This window comes from Elephas maximus, chromosome 27 (genome assembly GCF_024166365.1).
Source record: "Elephas maximus indicus isolate mEleMax1 chromosome 27, mEleMax1 primary haplotype, whole genome shotgun sequence".
Classification (NCBI taxonomy): Eukaryota; Metazoa; Chordata; class Mammalia; order Proboscidea; family Elephantidae; genus Elephas; species Elephas maximus.
The window spans coordinates 20,622,446-20,646,816 of NC_064845.1; the positions used below are offsets into that span (position 1 = coordinate 20,622,446).

Genomic DNA, 24,371 nt, shown 5'->3' on the forward strand with positions numbered 1-24,371 from the left:
AAAATCTAATTTAAGAAATTTTGTTCTTGGCAATCTGAACCCAATTGCCTTAAGTCACAGGGCTGTGAAAAATCTTTTCACGAAGTGAACATAACACAGAATGTCACAGGGACTCCATTGACATACCTAGAATAGGCAAATGCATAGAGACAAAAGGTCTATTCTAGGTATTTCATATAAGTGGGATCATACAATATGTGTCCTTTGGTGCCTGACTTATTCCACTTAGCATAATGTTTTCAAGGTTTACTAATGTTATTTCAAGTTTGCAGCATGCATCAGGACTTCATTTCTCTTTATGGCAGAGTAATACTCTATTGTATGTTTATACCAAATGTTGTTTATCCATTCATCTGTTGTTTATAGACCCTTGGGTTGTATCCACCTTTTGGCTACTGTGAAGATGCTGCTATGAGCATTGGTGTACAAATACTTGAGTCCTTGGCTTTCAAAGTTTTTGAGTATACACCTAGGAGTGGAATTGCTGGGTCATTCGGTAATTCTAACTTTTTGAGGAACTCCCAGACTATTTTCCACAGCGGCTCCATCATTTTACATCCCCACCAGTAATGCACGAGGGTTCCCATTTCCCCACAACCTCACCAACACTTGTTTTTTTTTTTTTTTCTTTTTAATAATAGCCATCCTGGTAGGTGTGAAGTAGTATCTCAGGGAGGTTTTGACTTGTATTTCTCCAATGACTCCTGACATCAAGCATCTTTTCATGTGCTTATTGGCCATTGGCATATCGTTTTTGAAGGAATATCTATTTAAGTCCTTTGTCCATTTTTAAACTGAGCTGTTTTTCTCAGTGTTGTTGAATTGTAGTTCTTTATTTATTCTAGATATGAAATCTTTATATGGTTAAAACACAGAAAACCAAACCCAGTGCCGTTGAGTCGATTCCGACTCATAGCGACCCTATAGGACAGAGTAGAACTACCCCAATAGAGTTTCCAAGGAGTGCCTGGCGGATTCGAACTGCCGACCCTTTGGTTAGCAGCCGTAGCACTTAACCACTATACCAGCAGGGTTTCCTTTATATGGTTACCAAATATATTCTCCCGTTCTGTGGCTTGTATTTTTACTTTCTTGATAACGCACAAACGTTTTTCATCGTAAGTCTGTTTTATCTATTTTTTTTTTCTTTTGTTGCTTATGCTGTTAGCGTTATATGTAAGAATCCAGTCCCAAAACAGGTCCTGAAGTTTTACCTCTACGTTTTAAGAGTTTTGTGGCTTTAGTTTTTATATTTAGTCCACTGATCCATTTTAAGTTAATGTTTGCATATGTTGTGAGATATAGCTCCAGCTTCATTCTTTTCCATGTTGAAATCCAGTTGTCCCAGCACCATTTGTTAAAGAGACTATACTTTCCCCATTGAGTGGACTTAGCAATTGTTGAAAATCAATTGACCGTAGATGGGTTTATTCCTAGACTCTGAATTCTTTTCTATCAGTCTATATGTCTATCCTTTTTGCCAGTACCAGACTGTTTTGATTTCTGTAGCTTTACAGTATGTTTTGAAATTGGGATGTATAAGTCCTTCTACTTTGTTCTGTTTTATCAAGATTGTTTTGGATGTTAAGAGACCCTTGCAATTCCATATAAACTTGAGGATCAGCTTTTCTGTTTCTACCAAAAAAAAAAAAAAAAGAAGGCTGTTGGAGTTTCGATAGGAATTGCATTGAATTTGTAGGTCATTTTGGGTAGTATTGGCATCTTAACAATATTAAGTCTTCCAATCCATGAACATGATGTCTTTCTACACATTTAGGTTTTCTTCTACGTCTTTTGGCAATGTTTTATGGTTTTCAGTGTAACAAGTCATTCACCCCCCTGAATAAATTTATTTCTAAGGATTTTACTCTTTAGATGCTATTGTAAATGGATTCTTTTTGTGTTTTATTTCTTTGTCAGCTTGTTCACTGATAGCATACAGAAACACCGCTGATTTTTGTGTTTTGATCTTGTACTTTGCAGCTTTGCCAAATTAATTCATTAGTTCTAGTTCAGCTACTAATTTGTAAATACATGCCAGTGCTTATTCAGCTGATTTGTGCCTAATGATTTTAATGTGGTCATTCACACTGCCTCAGTGTTAGTGCCCCTGATGTAAATGTCAACATTTTCTTCCAGGTATACAGCATCATTGCTTTTTAAGAAATGGGAATTCAATACTTCTTTAAATACTTTCTTAATTTTTGTGATGCCATTAATGCCAAATGGTTTACTGCAAAATCTAAAAAAAAAAGACTTTTTTCAAAAATTCACATATATCCTGTATGTATTTTATGTATTCTTAAGCTACACTTTCCTGTGTTTTCCAGTGACTCCACCAATCTGTGGCATGGTAGCATCATACATCTCACGAGCCAAGGCATTGCTGGTTTGTGTACAAAGTGAACGTTATCCTAGAAAAGGATAACTACATATATATGTTTTATATGGAAAGGGTTGGGAAAAAGATATGCATTATTGCTGAGGATTTTTCAGATATAAGCAGGCATTAAAGTAAGAACTATGCTCACTATACATGCATCTCTTGTACTACTAGACAAGACCATAGCCAAAGCTGAGAGAACTAACTGGAGGCCTAATAACCTGTCTTGGCAGATTTTAATGCAAGTATTAATAATAATACCTTATTGAAAAAGAAAAATCTGGGACAAATGCTGAACCAGATAGGACTACATTATAATTAGCATAAATATGGATATGGTTTCCCCACCAACACTCAATATTATACAGATACTAGAAGGGAAAATAATGTCAACATAATTTATGTATTTTATTGTAAAGTCCTAAATAAAACATTAACAAGTAAAACCTAGCAACATGTGAAAAAAAAAGGATACTTGGCCAAGAAGCTTTCACTGAAGGAATGCAAGGATAGTTCAATATTATGGATGCTATTAATAGAATTCACCATACTAAGTGATTCAATGAGAAAACATAAGATTTCTCTGAAAGCTAATAAAAAGGCAATTGATAAAATTACTTAATAAAACAAGAATATATACCAAAATCTATTAAGAAAGTATGAATATAAAATAAAATATTTATATCGCAACCTAAAATCTGGAAAAATACTTATTAGGGAAACACTAAAATAATCCCCATTCAAGTCAAAAACAAGAAGAATTTCCTTTAAGGTCTTTTTTTATTTTTAACATCGGTATCACAGCATTAGCCAAAGCAATTAGACAATAGAAAAAGAAAAAAAGTAGAAACAGTAAAAATGAGAAACAAGAAAGCCAAAATTTTATTTTTTGAGGGCAATGTTATCTCTTACCTGAAAACCTCAAGATAGCAACTTAAACAGTTGAAAAAAAGAGCAAGTCCTTGGACATGAATTTTCAACATCATGAAATTCCATTTTCCTAAATGATATTCCATTATAAATATGAACAGGATTTTTCAAAACTAGATAAGCTGATTCTTAAGCTCATATAGACTTCAAAATAATAAGATTCATCAGTAAAATTCTGGGAAAAAATAGTGGAATGAGGGGTCAGATCTATGAGATTTCAAACATATCATAAAGCTTGTATGATTAAAATTCTGGTGCTAACATATAAAGAAAAAATGGATTAGTATAATAGGATAGTCCAGAAATAAAGAAATAATTACAAATAAGGATATGGAATATGATAAATGAGACATTTCAAATCATTATGGAAAAGATAAATTGTTGAATATTTTTTTTTAGTAAAATTGAGTAGGAATTTGGAAAATTAAGTTTTGATCCCTACCTCACACTCAGTAGATCAGATTACAGAATTTATTAATGAAGAAGAAAAAATGAATACACAAAACTATTGTAGAACACATATGATTTATTTTAGAAAATATCTATGTATGACACAAAGTTCAGAAGTCATAAAAGAAAAATTTATTTATATAAAACTCAGAAGACCACCAACCAAAGTTGGGGAAAGCATATACAATTCACACCACCAAGACGGTGCTTATTTTGACTACATAAACAGCTCAGGCAAGTCAAAAAGAGAGTAACAACCCAATTAATAAAAGAAAATGAATATGAGCAAATAATGTCCAGAAAAGAAAATTTAAATACTCCTTAAATATATTAAACAATGTTCACCTTCACTAATAGTAAAATGAATGTATATTAAAAATCACAATAAGAAACCATTTTTCATTAGTTTGAAAATAGTTCAGATGACAGAAAAAAATAATGAATATACTAAAATGCTGTGCAAATATCAGCCAGTGTTACTATCTTACACATGTGACTTTTTCTAATTTCTGATTTGTTAGTACCATCCAAAAAAACTCATTGTCATTAAGTTGATTCCAACAATGTACTCATAACAGGGAGCAATGCAAACATAGATAAGAACTCAAGGTGTTTATAAATTTTGTATCCTAAAACGTGAAATCCCACATTTGCTGGAAGAGAACAGCAGGCTCATTTTGAGATGACTGAACAGCTGCCAAACCAATGTTATGCCAAATTGAGAGAAACAGCAATACAAAATTTCTTTCTGAATGCCTCTGTCCCAAAACCCCTCGTTCTTGTCCACCCTTCATGAAATTGCAGGAGAAAGTTATCTGTTACGTGTGTGTTCAGGTTATAAGTGTGTACCATTTTATCTTCGATGTAACTCTCTCAGTGAAGGGATTGACAAACCAAGGCCATTGCCAATGAGTTGATTCCCCATAGAGTTTCCAAGAAGCAGCTGGTGAATTCGAACTGCCAACCTTCTGGTTAGCAACGTAGCACCTAACCACTGTGCTACCAGGGCTTCCAAGGGGTAGCCAGAGCATCACAATTAAAAACAGTCTACTTATTGTCAAACTGAGTATTTGACATTTTTATAACATATGAACTTCTTACGCGGATCATTCTTTCAAGCAAATCAAATAAAACATGGAAAGATTGATAAGTCAGAGTTTTCTCTAGTTCAATAAGTAGCATAAAAAACTCATTTGGACTGACAGGTGCAATAAGGAAGTCTGTCTAAAACACTTAAGAAACCCGTTGCCGTCGAATTGATTCCAACTCACAGCAACCCTCTAGGACAGAGTAGAACTGCCTTGCCCAATAAGGCTTCCAAGGAGTACCTGGTGGATTCAAACCGCCGACCTTTTGGTTAGCAGCCCAACTCTTAACCACTATGCAACCAGGGTTTCCATAAAACACGTAACAAAACAAAAAAAAAAAAGAAAATCTTGGGGGGTGATGACCTTTAGATTAAATTTGAAAGTTAGAGAGCTAAAACCAAAAAAACCCCACTGCCATCTAGTTGATTCTGACTAACAGTGACACTACAGGACAGAGTAGAACTGCCCCATAGGGTTTCCAAGGTTTTAAGTCTTAATAGAAGCAGGCTGCCACACCTTTCCCCAAGCAGCCAGGTACGAACTGCTGACCAGTCATTTAGCAGCTGAGTGCTTTAAACACTGTGCCGCCAGGGCTCCTGTTAGAGAGTTAGGTACCCCTTTTTCTCCCCATAAGTTCACTATGGAGAAAGGGTAAATGATTTCTGCTAAAAGATTTCAATAGTACCTAAAACCGAAGAATATATTTCTCCCAATAAAAGCAGACTCTCAAAATAGGTAGAAGAATTTCTCTGCAAGACACTAACAAGGCAACAATCTGAAATGTTACTGTAATAGTTATGAGAATTAGAGTATCTTCTACAGAGAGATTATCCTAAATAAATAAATATAAGGAAGTTCTAAAGTCAGCAAATTCTAAGTACCAAAATCTCAAGGAAAATGGATTTCTTAAAAAAAAAAAATGGACAGTAGATTTTCTTTGATGAGCAAAACTGCTTTGCACATAAGTTCTAGAGACGAGGATCTTAAATATCAATTTGAAGACATTCTTTAAATGCCAAGTACTTAAAGTATAATGCATCAAAAGAAAAAAAAAGCAGCATCTAAACTAGAAATAACTTTAATGCAGAAATCCCTTTTTGCAGGAGTTAGAAACTAGAAATAACACCATAGACTGCACTATTCTGTTTATACTTGCTGTACAAAAACATGTTAGAATCAGTGCGATACAGTAGAAAAATCACAGACTGTAGTAAAAAATCACAAGCTATGTGATAAAAAGAAAAATAGCCTGAATTTTATCATCTGTAGTAAAAAGGGGAGCTGCCTTCAACTTTGCTTGGTTGTTGGTTTGTGGTAAGGAGTACATAAGGTACCATATAGTATTAGACATACTGAAGATGGTAGCCACTATCAGGTTGTTCTTAGGTGAAGTTGAGTTAGTTCCCACTCACAGAACAAAACACTCCCTTGTCTTGTGCCATCCTCACAAACGTTATGTTTAAACCCATTGCTGCTGCCACTGTATCAATCATCTCATTGAGGGTCTTCCTCTTTTTCACTGACCCTCTACTTTACCAAGCATGATGTCCTTCTCCAGGGACTGGTTCCTCCTGAGAACGTGTCCCAAGCAAGTGTAACGAAGTCTCACCATCCTTGCTTCTAACGAACATTCTGGCTGTACTTCTTCTAAGACAGATTTGTTCATTCTTCTGGCAGTCCATGGTATATTCAATATTCTTTGTCAACGCCATAATCCAAAGGCATGAATTCTTCTTCAGTCTTCCTTATTCATTGCCCAGCTTTTGCATGCATACGAGGTGATTGAAAACACCATGGCTTGGGTCAGACACACCTTAGTCCCTTAGTTTTCTAGTGCTGCTATAACAAAAATACCACGAGTGGATGGCTTTAACAAAGAAAAGTTTATTTTCTCACAGTCCAGTAGGCTAGAAGTCCAAATTCAGGGCATCAGCTCCAGGGGAAGGCTTTCTCTCTCTGTCAGCTCTGGAGAAAGGTCTTTGTCAATCTTCCCCTGGACTAGAAGCTTCTCCACGCAGGAACCTTGGATCCAAAAGACATGTTCTGCTTCAGGCACTGTTTTCTTGGTGATATGAGATTTCCATGTCTCTCTGCTGGTGTCTGTCTTTTATATCTCAAAAAAGGTTGGGTTAAGATACTACCTAACCTTGTAGATTTCATCAATATAACTGCCACTAATCCCTCTCATTACATCATAGTGATATGATTTACATCACATGGGGAAATCATATCACATGACAAAATGGTAGACAATCATACAATACTGGAAATCATGACCTAGTCAGGTTGACAGATATTTTGGGGGGACACATTTCAATCCATGATAGTCCCCAAACTGACATCTTTGCTTTTTAACACCTCAAAGAGGTCTTCTGCAGTAGATCTGCTCAATGCAATGTGTAGTTTGATTTCTTGACTGCTGCTTCCACGGGTGTTGATTGTGGATCCAAGTAAAATGAAATCCTTGACAGCTTCAATCTTTTCTCCATTTATCATGATGTTGCTCATTGGTCCAGTTGTGAGGATTTTTGTTTTCTTTATGTTGAGGTGTAATCCGTACTGAAGGTACAGTCTTTGATCTTCATCAGTAAGTGCTTCAAGTCCTCTTCACTTTCAGCAAGCAAGGTTGTGCCATCTGCATATTGCAGGTTAGTAACGAGTCTTCCTCCAATCCTGATGACATGTTCTTCTTCATATAGTCCAGATTCTTGGATTATTTGCTCAGCATACAGACTGAATAAGTATGGTGAAAGGGCATAAAGCTGATGAACACCTTTCTAAACTTTAAACCACACAGCATCCCCTTGTTCTGTTCAAAAGACTGCCTCTTGGTCTATGTACAGGTTCCTCATGAGCACAATTAAGTGTTCTAAAACTCATTCTTCAAAATCTTATCCATAATTTGTCATGATCCACACAGTCAAATGCCTTTGCATAGTCAGTAACACACAGGTAAATATCTTTCTGGTATTCTCTGCTTTTAGCCAAAATCCATCTGACATCAGCAATGATATCCCTCACTCCACTCACTCTTCTGAATCTGGCTTGAATTTCTGGCAGTCCCCTGTCAATGTACTGCTACAATTGCTTTTGAATGATCTTCAGCAGAAATTTACTTGTGTCTGATATTAATGATATTGTTCGATAATTTCCACATTCTGTTGACCACCTTTCTTTGGAACGGGCACAAATATGGATGTCTTCTAGTTGTTTGGCCTGATAGCTGTCTTCCAAATTTCTTAGCATAGACAAGTAAGCATTTCAAGTGCTGCATCTGTTTTCCGAAACATCTCAGTTGGTATCCCGTTAATTCCTAGAGCCTTGTTTTTCTGCAGTTCCTTCAGTGCAGCTTGGACTTCTTTCAGTACCATTGGTTCTTGATCACATGTTACCTCCTGAAATAGCCACTATCATAGCTAGAGTTTAATAAAAAATTATTTCTTAAATGATATGAAAGTAAGGGGCACAAAGTCAGTATAGAATTTTGTTCAAAACTAAAAGTAAGTACATATACTGAATAAAAGGAACACCAGTTGCCACCTAAGGGAACTAAAGACATCTCTGGCTGTCTTAGTCATCTAGTGCTGCTATAACAGAAATACCACAAGTAGATGGCTTCAACAAAGAGAAATTTATTTCCTCACACTGAAGTAGGCTAAAAGTCCAAATTCAGGGCGTCATCTCCAGGGGAAGGCTCAAGGAGCTTCTCAGGCACAGGGAACCCCGGTCCAAAGGATGCGCTCTGCTCCTGGTGCTGCTTTCTTGGTGGTATGAGGTCCCCAACTCTCTGCTTGCTTTCCCTTCCTTTTATTTATTGAGAGATAAAAGGTGGAACAGGCCACACCCCAGGGAAACTCCCTTTACATTGGATCAGGGATGTGACTTGGCAAGGGTGTTACAATTCCACCCTAATCCTCTTTAACATAAAATTACAATCACGAAATGGAGGACAACTACACAATGCTGGGAATCATGGCCTAACCAAGTCAATACACACATTTTGGGGGGGGGACATAATTCAATTTGTGACACTGGCCTTTAAGGAGCTTGAAATTCTTTAATTCAAAGAAACATGTATTGAGTAAAGACTTTATGGCAAGCATGAGTCTAAGCACTGGAGATACAAAATGAAGAAGACACAGTCAGGGCTTCAAGGAGTTCAGAGCCAAATGGTGAAATATGAAAACACATAGTTACAGCACATTCTAAGAGCTGATTAGAGGGATGGGCAAAGTCATGTAGAAGCATAGAGGAAATGTCACCTGACTCTATTTGGAGCCTCACAAAAGGAGCTGAGATAGAATGTAACCTTTAGGATGGGTCTCAAGGAGCTTAAAGGATCTTGCTTTTCAAGTGAAAGGCAGAGGCTCAAAGGCATGAATGAGCAGGCGATTTAGAGTGATTGGCCAGAGAGTATGTTTGCAGCATGGGAGGCAGTGGCTGGAAAAGATTCTGCAGAATCATCTTGGGGTCAAATGACACTAAGGACTTTGGACATTCTCCAAGAGATAGCAGGGAGTGAATGGGTGTCTTTAATCAGGATAGTTAATTGCTTTTAAGCAGCATGGGGACTGCTTTTTTAATCATTCTGGGAACAAGGTAGACCTGAAGAGAGAGAGGGAGGGAGAAGGGACCTATGGCTGCAGCGGTCTAGTTAGGGTAAAGTTGCAATTGCAAAGATAAGGAACAGGACCCAAACTAAAGCCGAAGCAGTGAGGAGGGAAATGATGTGCCAAATTAGGGCATTTCTAAAATAAAATCTCAAAGACGTGTTAACCAGTCAGATGTGTGGGCAGTCAAGGCCGACTCAGATTTCCAGCTTAGAGAATTGGGTGGGTGGTGATGCAAATAATAGGGCCAGAAAACACAAGAAGACAAATAGGTTTCATAGGCTAGAGAATATTATCAGTTCATTTGGGGACATGTGAATCTGGAAGGGTTTAAAGGAGATAGATAGTTGCATTAAGAACTGTAAAGGAAAGAAAAATACATCTTCCAGGGAATTTAGAAGCCAAGAACTATATTTGACTGTTTAAATTACTGGGAAAGCTCTTCAATTGCACCAGTTGCTAAATATGAACTAGGCTGTAGGTAAAATTGAAATCTCATCCTTTTTGTTTTCAGACTCTGCTGAAGCAAAATGAATCCAAAAAGTTAGCATTTTAGACTATATCAGCAAATATACATCACCAGGGTGAATCCTACTATCTTCGCAGCAGTTGCAATTCTGTACCTTTTACTGTTGGCATTGCTCCAATCAACCTCACTGGGACTGAATTCTAGCATACCCTCAATTCTTTTTCTTCACCACAGGCATAATTCTATAGTAAAGCACAGTGGTGAACAGCCCTGAAGGAGAAGAGTACTCAGCTATGTGGGAGAAATCAATCTTTCTCTTTCCTACGAGGAAGTTAGTTAGCTTCCCGGGCAAAGCAGACTTTTCAAAGAAAATGAACACATCATTCCTCTGCATTCTATGGGACCCCTTGCCTGAGTTTAAAGCATTATTAGAAGAGATGGTAAGAAGAAACACCTTAGGTTTCAAGGTTGACATTTCTACTGCTTTATGCTTCAGACTATAGAATATAGAAAGGTTAACACTCCTTAAACCAGGTAGAGATGGCACCATACTTTGACCAAGATGCAGATCTATCACTTCCAGTGGTTTATTATGACAAAGCATTCATTCTTGCTTTAAAGACCACGTCTAGCCTAATTTACCTTTCATTTCCCCCCTTGCCTCCATCTTATCCCCTTCTCTTACTTTGAAATACTTGTTATTGCCCCTAAAGGATCCCGTTTTTAGCCTCAGTGACAGATCCTACACAAATAGGCAAAAACAGAATATTGTTTTTGTCCTACATATGAGCCAATCATTCCCATCCAAAAGTCATATAGTATATGAAGCCTTCCCAAATCATTCCCCCATAGAAATTATTCCCCCCTCATCCAAATACGCACTGCACTTTGTCTGCACCTCCCGAATTACCTAACTCCTTTCCACTCTGTATTATGGTAATTTGTGTATACGTTTTGTTGTGCCCTTTGAGGTACAACAGTGTAAAGACAAGCCTGTTATATCACAAAGATCTTAGCATAGAGGCTTTGTATATAGTCCATGGCCATTAAGTGTTATTGAATGAATGAATGAACAAAGTAGAGATTCCTTCTGAGGGACTGTACTACTCCCATATGTACATTGGGTCTAGGATACTCCAGAAACTAGTACCTCAGGACCCTCGATATGCTTCTGCAAAGGCTTTTGTTTTTCCTAGTCTCATTGACCAGAAGAAATCTCAAGCCATGGCCTTTGTTCAAAGATGATGTCAAATGCCAGAGCCTAGAAAGAATATATTGCTGGTATAATTTCCATTCTTAATATATTAGATATCCATTTTCCTCTACATAATGATGTCAAAACAAAATTATCTGATTACATTCTTAAACACTATATATAAAGTAACTTTTCTTATTATATGTGTATCTCACTTATCACAAATGCATCTCTGATAAGAACATAAATGCAATCTTTGAAAGCCACTTTGCACACTGCAGAGAAGTTATGACAGCCCCTGCAATAAGTTCTTTGGAGGGCAAAGGATTTGTATACACAGTAAAGAGAATGGAATAAATAATCCCTTCTCTCTCTCTCCCTATTTTTTTTTTTAGAAAATTTGAAATAAAGTTAAAATAAAGAATATAATTTAGTTTAACACAGCCGACTCAATGCAAAAGCACATAACAGAGTTTCTTAAATCCTCAACATGGTTAGAGGAAGAAGAAAGAGGTGGAAAATACACTTTCAAAATACTCCACACAGTGAGCCCGCAACTGGGGCTAATCGAGAAGATTAGCAAGATGGAAACAGCCCAGTCACCTTAGAGTGCAAGAACCTGCCTAGGGTGTCATTCTTTGCAGATACCGGATTCTTGGGCTAGTTCCCCAACCAACGGAGACTAAGTACCTGCAAACAGACCCACAGAACCCATGTAACCTTCCTTATCTGGAAAGGAGTGGCCTGCCAAGAGACTGGGATTAGTCTTTTGAAAATATTCCTATCTCTCCAACATTGCTTCTATATCACGGAATGGAGAATCTAAAGCTTGAATGACTAAAAGTATCCTTGACTAGTTTAATTGTATAAGAGGAGTTTAAAGCAAGTTTCACTTGTATGTCATCGCCAAAAGTGAAGGAAGACGCTCCCTCCACAGAGACTACTAACCCAACACCCATTGCCACTGAGTCGATTCCGACTCATAGCGACCCTATAGGACAGAGTAGAACTGCCCCATAGAGTTTCCAAGGAGTGCCTGGAGGATTTGAACTGCTGACCTTTAGGTTAGCAGCCATATCACTTAACCAGAGACTACTAGTGGCATATAAACAAATATATTTATAAACTTCCATTTGTGGGGATATGTATGAAGTGATAGATACATCTTTGACTGTGTGCATATAATAAACTTTTACATACATAGACATACATAATGGAGCTCATTCTTTTTTATTGGCTAAACGTCTTTGATGACATTCTCCAAGCTACATCTCTGTAAAGACTTTGGAAGATCTCCATTGCCCCCCACCCCCACCCCTTATTCTTTCTCCTTCTTCCAGTGCCCATCTCTCTCTGATTCTAATGGTATCTACGTACTTTGATAAAAGGGTAATGATGAAAAGACAAACCATTGAGAATTCCCTCTGTAAGGCAGGCATTTCAGTTTTAACAAATTTCCTGGAACCATTTTGAACAGGCTAAATAGGAGCATGCAAAGTGTATGCAAATAATATACAAACATTACAAGTTTTCAAACCATGAATACTCCCAATAATCTGACTGGAATCCCCTTGATGAAGTCCACTGGGCTACAAACTTCTTTTAAAGCTTAACACTGTTCACGATAACCCCAAAGGGGAAGAACTATTCTGGAAGAATTCTGATATGGCTGGAAAATGTAGGCTAATGCACCATTATGCTTTAAAATGGGCACTGCCCTCTGAAAGTTTTATATCTTCAAATAAACAATTGACAAGAAGTGTACCCTGTGGCAAATATTTGTACTCAGAAATCATTTAAAATATGTATTTATGTGTTCTCTTATTATAAATTCCCTTTGGCCAGATTAATTAATATTCATGAACTTAAAGCAAAAGTCTACTGTGAAAAAATTAAAAAATACATTAAACATGTAAAAAAAAAACTATGCAAGAGTATACTATATGCAGGTGCAGATGTTGAAATATATATATATATAAAACCCAGTGCCATCGAGTCAATTCCAACTCATAGTGACCCTATAGGACAGAGTAGAACTGCCCCATAGAGTTTCCAAGGATCACCTGGCGGATTTGAACTGCCACCCCCTTGGTTACCAGCCGTAGCACTTAACCACTATGCCACCAAGGTTTCCATATATACATATATCTTAGAGTATTCCAACTAAGAAATGTAAATGTGAAATTGCTTTTCCCCATTTACATTTAGAAATGTTTAACTTTTTCTAAGTCTCATTACATTTCAATTAAACACAAACTTAGAGAACATATTTCAAATGTAAATATACTTCAGTGGCAGTTTTAAACATAAAACTACATTTTCCAATATGTTTTCAAATTATACTGTGCATCAGAAAAAAAAACTATTTTTAATCAGTGATCTAGAATTGTCTTTCATTCCTGAAAAAGAGCTCACTTCTTAAATATTGAAAGAAAAAAATGTCCCATCATGTAAAACAATAAAGTTGTCACTAGGAGATAAAACATACTATTAAGTTCTTTTATGTTCCCCTGTGATAACACCTGAACTGATGTTATAGGACTTTGTGTCATATATTTTTATTGTCACATTTATTTATTTTTCCTGGGGAAGAGTTTTAGATGACGTTTTAAGTTGTTTTGTTACTTTCCATACCAATATTAAATTAGTAAGGTTAATAATACATACCGAATATAAAGTTAGCGAGGTTGTTTGCCAGGGTTATTGTTTGTTCTCATACTTTGTTTCATCAAAATTGTCAAAAATAAGAAACTAGCATGGCTGTGTAATATAGCTAATAAATAAAGCAGAAAATGTACTAAATCAACACATTATACACTGAGTATAATAACATTATTCACTTTGCAGTGCAGTTTTTACTTGAGTGGGGCAATTTTACATATTTAAAATTTGCCAATAGTTTTATTTTGCACAATACAACAAAAGACTGCTATAAAAAAAATCAAGAGAAAGAAGGATGATCAAAAGAATTTCACAGATAGCAACTGTACAAAATAAAATTGCATCCACATAGTTAAAGTGGCATGATAAAATAAACTAAATATTTAGTTGGCAAAATGGAATGTCCATAACTCTAGATACAGAAAAACCTCTGGCTAAAACTTAAAGTTTTTTTTTGTTTGTTTGTTTTTTGTTTTAAGTTTCAGATAATTCAGGGCATCCTGCAATTCCAAAATAAACAGAATGGGAAAACACGACCCTCTTTCACTGAGTGTTTTTTTGAGGGGAAGGAATAGTCATTAAATATTGTCAATAAAATCTATGCCAAAATCAACCATTGTGTTACTCATTTTCAAATTAGCTTCACTGATTGTCAGATTTCATACAAACTAGTTTCCTCCAGGAATTCCCCCAAACCCAATGGAGCAGAGATCAAGCGTGCTCTCAAATAGTGTTTCAGTTTATTATTCTAAATGTCAAGTTCCTGCAAGTCTTACCACCACCACGACCACTACACTCGACCACCACTGCTGTCTTTAACCATGCATGATTGTAGGTACTACTATTTGTTCCTGAGAAACTAATCAGTTTCTGGTGGATGTTTGATCTCGAATTTACACATTGAAAACCAAATGGTTTTGAACACTGACCCTGAATGCTTCTACTCTGTATGTTGGTGTGTGAGGACAGTCTTCCCAAATAAGGTTTTAAAATGTCAAAGTTTCCATTACATTAACATTAATGTGTTGCTAAAGCAGAAAAGGGGATATCCTCTAGTACACTCATCTGTCTCTGCATGTCCTCCTGCTTATGTCACAGAGAGAGTCAAGGCTAAGGTATCCTCACACTGAGGACTTAAAGCCCATCTCATTAGCAATTGCCCTCTAGGTATATTTCTGCAGTAAGACCCCAGCCGTGTTGGGACATTGGGAGGATTGACTACACTCCATTCAACTTTAAATGACAATGAGATCAGCAACTACTATCTTCCAAATAACTAAATTTCAACAGAAGCATTCAGGGTCAGTGTTCAAAACCATTTGGTTTTCAATGTGTAACTTCAAGATCAAACATCCACAGGAAACTGATTAGTTCCTCAGGTAACAAATGATAGTACCTACAATCATGTGTGGTTAAAGACAGCAGTGGTGATTGAGTGTGGTGGTCGTGGTGGTGGTAATAGTTTCAGGAACTTGAGGTTTTCTTACAATATTTTTTCTTATTTTCTAAAGATGATAAAACATAATAAATAGTATTACACCTCACTCACACAGTCTGACACACTTAGAAACTACAAACAGAGATGATGACTAAAGCTAAAGACAAAAACACTGGAAGAGTTGACCGATTTTCCATACCAAGTGCCACAATTAGGCTAAAACCAAAAAACCAAACCCGTTGCAGTCAAGTGGAATCCAACTCATAGGATCCCTATAGGACAGAGCAGAACTGCCCCCACAGGATTTCCAAGGAGCAGCCGGAGGATTTGAACTGCTGACCTATTGATTAGCTCTAAATCACTGTGCCACAGCCTGGAAATTAAAAAAAAAAAATTAAAATTAAACAAAACCAAAGTAAATCCTTTATTTCTCTCTTATGTAAACTTTTCCAACTACTCCCTAAGGATAAAGTCCAGGGCATGTTTCCCACTACTAGTAGTAATCTAGCCTACTGGGTTGCAAACGGAATTAGATGCCCTCTCTCTTATCAGCTCCAAGAAATAATTAACAGTAAAAATAATGATACTTGAACCACTGAGAAAACCTCTACGATAAATGAGTCTCCAGGTGTCTTCTGTAACAAGCACAAAAAGGAAACATAGCAAAAAGAGAAGCACAGAGGAAGGTGTGGATAATCACAGTGAAACGACTGAGAGCATTTGTTGGGGATGGGAGTAAAAAAAACAGGGTTACAGCCAGCTGGGAAGAAAACCAGACTCAAATAGCTTGAGAAACCTGAAAAGGGTCGGAGACCTGACCATGGTCCTGAAAGGGGAACAATTTGCAGATGATTTCGAACAAGCTCCAAGCATCCACACAACACCGTATCTATTTTTTAAGCTGTAGCTAAATGAGGTAAATGCCCAATAATCTTTGTCCTCAAAAATAATAATAATAACGAGGGAACTTTTCTCTTATGACCACTCTTATCATGTACACCTCCGCCTTCCCCAACAGTCAGTCTCTCCTCAGGTGTTAGGCTAATATCAGGACTAAGAGGTATGCTAATCTAGCTCAAAAGCAGGAATCAAGGTTCTGACAAACAACACTTGGGATTCTACAGAAAGCTGACACATAGCCATCCTGATTCTGGTCTGCCTTTCTGTTAAACTCAGATGGGCAATCATGCTTATGAGAAAGACCTCCTGGGAGATGAGAGGGGATTGTATTCGAACATTTCAAACTCCCAGGAACGGTACCTATAATCTAGGAAGCCTTAAAACTCTAGAAGGATAGGACGTCAATACACTGAGACGGACAATTACCCATTTCCACTTCATAAAATTACAACCGACTCCCTAAAGAGGTGTCAAAATATAAATCCCACAGTGAACACGGGCGTCAGTCTTTCTTCAGGCTGTGTTTCCAGCCCTTACAAATATAATTCAAGACAGAGAGCTACACCAATCCAAAATGTTAATACTACCAAAACCGCGAGAGGAAAAAGAAAATTTCTCCTCACAAAAGACACCTAGGCAAGAACAGAAGGAAAATTCACTCCGGTGGGAAGGGAAGCAAAAGTAATATAGAGGAGAACATTCATTCTCCAAAAATGTCATGCAACTCGTCTAAGTGCGAGACTTACGTGTTCCGTCAAAACGGGTGGCGATGGTGTCAAGGAAGGTGTTCTGGGGGGCCAGTAATCCTTTCATAACCGGCATTTTTCCAGCGTCGTGTGAAATTCTCCATCAAAGTTTGTCCGGAAGGAGGGTTCAAGAGGAAAGTGCCAAGAAGGGAGCAGGGGAGCGTGATGACGGCAGGGGAGGGGGCCCGGGGTGGTGACGGGGCCGATCCAGGGAAGGGGGAGGATGGAAGGAGAGAGGGAGCGCGCTCCAGCCGCCGCCGCTCAGGCAGGAGCAGCCCCGCGAGCGCTCGCCGAGCCCTCCCCGCACGTCCGGGCTCAAACCCGCGCAGGCTCGCTCCCCGCCCCCTCCACCGCCGCCTGCGGCCAAACCCCCTTCGCCCCCGCCGGGCGCCGCCGTGCGGTGCCTCGCCCCCCACTTGGCCCGCCCGGGAAGAGCCAACGGTGGCCCGGAGTGCCGCGCCCTGACCTAAGGCTCTGGGGTCGCGGAGGACGGCGCTGGGAGCTGGGCGAGGCCCGAAGGCGCTGAGCCTCCTAGTCTCCAGGAAACGCACTCGAGCTAGCGAGCGCGACTCCCACCCCCCAGGCGCCAGGGAACAAAGACCCCTTTGTTCCAGCTCGGTCCCTTTCCCGGGGAGCCCCGAGTGCCGTGGGTGTGGTGCTGGGGAAGAGGAGGAGACAGGTCGGGGCAGGTACTCGGCCTCGGCTTTGAACTTGGGAGAGGGGGAGGTCCCCCAGTGGCGTCCGAGGGAGCAGAGGCTGCCGGGGGGAGGCGGCCCCCTTCCAGGTACCTGTCATTGCGAGTCCCGAGATAGGAGCTGGGCAGCCCGGAGTTAGTTGTGCAACCCCCACCCCAGTCACCCTGGCCTGTCAGCCAGAAAACTGGCCCCAAAAGCCAAGGTTTTCCACCTCTGCCACCTGGGCGCCAAATAAGGGGTGATGAAGTCCCCTCCCCAAATTACCATTGGCCTCCCCCACGCCATCCCAAACTAAAGAACAATAATAGCCTTTTCTATGGACAACTGATGATTTCCCACTTTCCGATGAAATGTGAATAAAGAATTTCTAGAAAAGTTTAATATTTTTATTGATTTGCAAAACACATATAAGTAAAAACAAGGTTGCCTTGCAAAGACAGCTTCAACACAAATCTCTTCAATGGCGAGGCTCCCCCCAAGACTGTTACCTCCAGGTAGAACACCTGGCCAGGTCCATGAAAAGGCAGGTGTCTCGGAAAAAGAAAGTGGTTTCTCCCTGCCCGCCTCCCCCTGGCTTACGCGGGGACTCCCGCTCGTCCCCGGCTCTGCCAGGGAAAACCTCGCCGGTGCCTGGGGTGCAGCCTGGCAGGGACTGGACGAGGACACCCGGAGGATCGTGTAGACTTGCCAGGGTCCTACAGAGAACCCTGCAAAGGAGGCAGGTGTGGAAGGAAAGTTGAGAGCCCAGGGTCAGAAAAACAAATGAAAGCCCAGGTGCAGGTGCACCCGGAAGAAGAGGAGGGGAAAAGTGAACAGGTGTCTGAGCCGCAGCGAGGGGCAGCTCGGATCCCCGCCTGCCGGGACCTCGGGTGTGGCCGAGGGGGCGTCCCGCTCCCGACTACTGTTGGTGGAGGTGGGAGCTTTGTTTGAATTCTGCCCGCTGGAGGAGAGAAGGGGGGACCCTTCTGGTTTCGTCACAGATGGCCGGGGCCGGGGAGGGCGGGGCCGTATGGAGGGAGGGAGGCATCCCCCCTTCTCCCCGCCCCCGGTTCCCCTTTCTCGTGATGCACTTCCTGCGGCTGAGGATTCCCTTTGTGTTGAAATTCAACAAGATCCGGCTGCGGCGCGTGGCAAGCGAGGCGGGGGCGCGCCCGGGAGGGGAGGGGATTCCCGAGTGGGCGGTGCGGGGCGGCCATTCCAGAGGTCACCACCCTACACTTAGCCACTGGGCAGTCTCCGCCCTCCTCAACCACCACCCCTGCCCCAACCAGCTGCACTTTGTGGAAGCCACGGTCTTGCTAGTGGTGTCCCCTATGCGGCACGCCGAGCGCAACTGCGGGCGCAGCTGGGGAAAGAGAAAGATGGGGAAGCCCCTGATTATGCTTGGGTGGCGCATCGTGTCCAAGAAGCCCTGGGTGCCTTTGTCAATGCAAAAGCAGGAGAAACGCCTCCCTTGAAATGACATGAAGTTCAGCGTGGAATATGTTAGTTGTAAGCCACGATTCAGGTTCATAAAATTTACACTGTAACTGTGTATGTGAAAACTGTTTCCATATCAGCCTGCTCAGTGTTGTCAAATGCTTGAAATTACTTGCAAGAAGCAAGTAACACTTGAAAGAAAATGGCAACTCAAAAGCGAAAGCCAGGATTTTATGGCATTTATCACTCAATGTCTTAGGCGCCTCTCCATCACCTACTATGTGACAGAGACTTCTAGGCATGACAAGATCCTTGCCCTAAATTCAAGATCAACCCCTGGATTCTACTGGTCTATAGTCTTAGATCCTTTCCCTCTTAGAGAAATTGTCCTGAATGACAACTGCCATCACTACTCTGGTTTTGGGTCTAAGGTCCCTCCAAGCCTGGCTCAATCAGGGACCTAATTCTCCTTCTAAGTGTTGGTGGCATAAATGAGTCCAAGCTGCAACATTAAAACATAAACTGAGTGAGAGCTTAAGCATACTAAGTCCCCTTAGGCGTATTTGAAGGAGCCCTGGTGGCCCAGTGGTTAAAGTGATTGACTGCTAATCCAAAGATCAGCAGCTCCCAATTACCAGCCACTCTGGGAGAAAGATGTGGTAGTCTACTTCCCTTGAGATTCACAGCCTTGGAAATCCTAGGGGTCACTGGAATCAACTCACAGCAGTGGGTTTTGTTTTGGTTTAGGCATCACCCTGAAATCAAGAGTCAAGAAAGGGACAGCATGAGAGTCAGGAATTTTCACTCTCACGAGCCACAAATCTTTTTCCTTTAAGAATCCACTTGCTTCCAGCAATTGACAGAAAAGAACCTTAACCCATTTTGTTATAGACCCCTCGCCCCCTACAGAGATATGGCCTTTTTCTATGACCTCAGGACAACACTGCAAGAATACAAGATAACCATGCAAAAAAAAAAAAAAAAAACCCAGTGCTGTTGAGTCGATTCCGACTCATAGCGACCTTATAGGACAGAGTAGAACTGCCCCATAGAGTTTCCAAGGAGCACCTGGCGGATTTGAACTGCCGACCCTCTGGTTAGCAGCCGTAGCACTTAACCACTATGCAACCAGGGTTTCCCCAAGACAACCATACAATATACAACACAGTAAATACCATAAAACAGAGGCCCATATAAAAAGATTCATGTTTACAGAGGAGATCATTTTTTTTTACTCTAAGCGGTAAGAACTTGAATCAAAGCATCCATTAATATATACTGTGGAAGGTCTCTCTAGGTAAAATCAAACTAGGCAAAGTTCACTGGTTTATGGTACTGCATTTTAAGTAACATTTGTCTTTACTCTTTCCTATTATTTATTGCTGGGTAACAAACTACCCCATGATCTATTAAAACAACAACAATATTTTTATAGCTCACAGATCTGCAATATGGGCGGGACCTAGTGGGGGCAATTGATTTCTGAGTAAGCTTAACCTGGACTGAAGGATACAGTCCCAAGATGGCTAACTCACATGGATAGCAATTTGGTGCGGGGTGTCAGCTGGAAGCTTAGTCCAATACTGGGGCCTTGGGGCTTCAGGTCTTCATGTGGCTCTCTCCATGAACTACTTGGGCTTCTTCACAGCATGGTGTCTTGGTTTCAAGAGTGAGTGTCCCAAGAAATAGAAGTAGGAGCTGCCAGCTTCATAAAGCCCAGTCCAGAAACTGCCAAAACAAAAGTAGACACAGAGCCCAGATTCGAGGGGAGGGAACATAAGTCCACCCTGTCAACGAACAACAACAACAAAAAAATTTTGGACCAAGTGTTAAAAAATCTTCATATCAATTTTTCACTATTTCAAGTTTCAAAAAGGGTTACAATAGAATTCCAAAATTTGGTCAAAATCTTTTTTTTTTTCACCCAGTCTATATATTTCAATATGAGTTTTGAATTTATGGATTAATGATTTGGGCTCATGTTGATAATTATTTATAGGTAAAATGTGAGACACATGTGAGAAAATACACATTAAAATCACTTGAGAACTATCAGGCAGGTATGAATGGCAATTGTTATTCTTAGTGTTGTTTTTGTTAATGTTGATTCTTCCCCCAATGCCTGATGCTATCTTCTCAGTCTGGATGAGACTGAACAGGAGTTCAGAAACTTCCATATCTACTAGATAGTTAAGCTTCATCATGCCCATTTTCTAATCATAGCATTCAACCAATACCATGGCACAAAAAAACAAAAAAAACCAAACATGTTGCTGTCCATTCTGACTCATGGCACAAGCAGCGGTAAATACCTCACTGATGTACACGTATCTGACTGTAGTCTTCAAAAATATTCTTAAGAACAAAGACATGGAAAAACAAGTGAATCGATCACATACATAACAATCTACGAACCCTGAACAACAAACACAGATTTAGAGACGGAGAACAAACTAATACGGGGAAGCAGCGATTGTTTCCAGAGCCTGGAGCCAGCGTACCAGTCAGGTACGGCACAAGCAGAGAGCTGCCCCACCCCCCTGAACTAACCCCGGGAGGGGGACCAGCCGGTGCCGCGGGCGGCATGGGACACAGCCGGTAGGAGAAGTCCCCGGGAGGCAGTGAATGGTCTTGGAGCAGAAAGAGCAGCGTCCGAGCCGGGGAACCGTCCCGCAGGGATTTAGACTGGACGCAGGTACGGCATAAACACGGACAGTTGCTCCACCCCCCTGAACTAACCCCAGGAAGGGGACCAGCCGGGTCACGCGGGCAGCGTGGGACTCAGCCGGTAGGAGAAGTCTCCGGGAGGCAGCGACTGGTATTGGAGCGGGGAGAACAGCGTCCCAGCTGGGACACTTGGTCACGGCACAAGCACGGAGAGCTGCTCCACCCATCTGAACTAACCCGGGGAGGAGGCCGAACTAGTTCGCGGAGGCGGCACGGCCACGCGGCTGGAGGGACGAGAAGTCCCCGGGAGGCAGCAACTGATTTTGGAGTCGAGAGTGCACCGTCCCAGTAGGGGAACCTTGACGCTGGGCGTGGGGCTGGAAGCGGAGGATCTGACCGTGACTCCAGCGGGCCAGACCCCCCGAGGGCAATCTCCACACAGCCAGCACACATAGGCGACGCGCCCCGTGGGAATCTCAGATATAATAGTCATTCCAAGCAAGACAAGCAACTCTGGCTATATTCTGAGGTGCTACTCTCCTATCTCTCTGTTCCCTCCCCCACCCTCCCCAGGCGGCTTCATTAACATCTGAATAGCCTGAGCCAGAGGGAGAACTCTGATAGGGATCTGACTGCATTTTTTTTTAGCGGATTTTCTGGAAAAACTAGTTTCACAGTGATGGCTCGGAGACAACAATCCATATCAAACCACTTAAAGAAGCAGACCATGACAGCTTCTACAACCCCCCAAACAAAAGAATCAAAATCTTTCCCAAATGAAGATACAATCTTGGAATTGTCAGATACAGAATATAAAAAACTAATTTACAGAATGCTTAATGATATCACAAATGAAATAAGGCAAACTGCAGAGAAAGCCAAGGAACACACTGATAAAACTGTTGAAGAACTCAAAAAGATTATTCAAGAACATACTGGAAAAATTAATAAGTTGCAAGAATCCATAGAGAGACAACATGTAGAAATCCAAAAGATTAACAATAAAATTACAGAAGTAGACAACGCACTAGGAAGTCAGAGGAGCAGACTCGAACAATTAGAATGCAGACTGGGACATCTGGAGGACCAGGGAATCAACATCAACATAGCTGAAAAAAAATCAGATAAAAGAATTAAAAAAAATGAAGAAACCCTAAGAATTATGTGGGACTCTATCAAGAAGGATAACCTGCAGGTGATTGGAGTCCCAGAACAGGGAGGGGGGACAGAAAACACAGAGAAAATAGTTGAAGAACTCCTGACAGAAAACTTCCCTGACATCATGAAAGACGAAAGGATATCTATCCAAGATGCTCATCGAACCCCATTTAAGACTGATCCAAAAAGAAAAACACCAAGACATATTATCATCAAACTTGCCAAAACCAAAGATAAACAGAAAATTTTAAAAGCAGCCAGGGAGAAAAGAAAGGTTTCCTTCAAGGGAGAATCAATAAGAATATGTTCTGACTACTCAGCAGAAACCATGCAGGCAAGAAGGGAATGGGACGACATATACGGAACACTGAAGGAGAAAAACTGCCAGCCAAGGATCATATATCCAGCAAAACTCTCTCTGAAATATGAAGGCGTAATTAAGATATTTACAGACAAACACAAGTTTAGAGAATTTGCAAAAACCAAACCAAAGCTAAAAGAAATACTAAAGGATATTGTTTGGTCAGAGAACCAATAATATCAGATATCAGCACAACACAAGGTCACAAAACAGAACGTCCTGATATCAACTCAAATAGGGAAATCACAAAAACAAACAAATTAAGATTAATTAAAAAAAAAATACACATAACAGGGAATCATAGAAGTCAATAGGTAAAAGATCACAATAATCAAAAAGAGGGACTAAATACAGGAGGCATTGAACTGCCATATGGAGAGTGATACAAGGCGATATAGAACAATACAAGTTAGGTTTTTACTTAGAAAAATAGGGGTAAATAATAAGGTAACCACAAAAAGGTATAACAACTCTATAACTCAAGATAAAAACCAAGAAAAACGTAACGACTCAACTAAAATAAAGTCAAGCACTATGAAAATGAGGATCTCACAATTTACTAAGAAAAACGCCTCAGCACAAAAAAGTATGTGGAAAAATGAAATTGTCAACAACACACATAAAAAGGCATCAAAATGACAGCACTAAAAACTTATTTATCTATAATTACCCTGAATGTAAATGGACTAAATGCACCAATAAAGAGACAGAGAGTCACAGACTGGATAAAGAAACACGATCCATCTATATGCTGCCTATAAGAGACACACCTTAGACTTAGAGACACAAACAAACTAAAACTCAAAAAAAAAAAAGGATGGAAAAAAGTATATCAAGCAAACAATAAGCAAAAAAGAAGAGGAGTAGCAATATTAATTTCTGACAAAATAGACTTTAGACTTAAATCCACCACAAAGGATAAAGAAGGACACTATATAATGATAAAAGGGACAATTGATCAGGAAGACATAACCATATTAAATATTTATGCACCCAATGACAGAGCTGCAAGATACATAAATCAAATTTTAACAGAATTGAAAAGCGAGATACATACCTCCACAATTATAGTAGGAGACTTCAACACACCACTTTCGGAGAAGGACAGGACATCCAGGAAGAGAAGCTCAACAGAGACACGGAAGATCTAATTACAACAATCAACCAACTTGACCTCATTGACTTATACAGAACTCTCCAC

The 24,371-nt window shown here is 40.2% G+C and overlaps 1 protein-coding gene across 1 annotated transcript in view; it reads right to left on the reverse strand.

Annotated features, from left to right (window-relative positions):
• The window catches only part of KCNH8 (potassium voltage-gated channel subfamily H member 8), a 446,972-nt gene extending 429,964 nt beyond the window's left edge, over positions 1-17,008 (reverse strand). Inside the window, exon 1 of the mRNA XM_049870926.1 lies at positions 16,871-17,008. Coding sequence (XP_049726883.1) covers positions 16,871-16,946 — 76 coding nt within the window. The 5' untranslated portion in view covers positions 16,947-17,008. The remainder of the gene's footprint in view (positions 1-16,870) is intronic.
• Between the last annotated feature and the right edge of the window lie 7,363 nt (positions 17,009-24,371).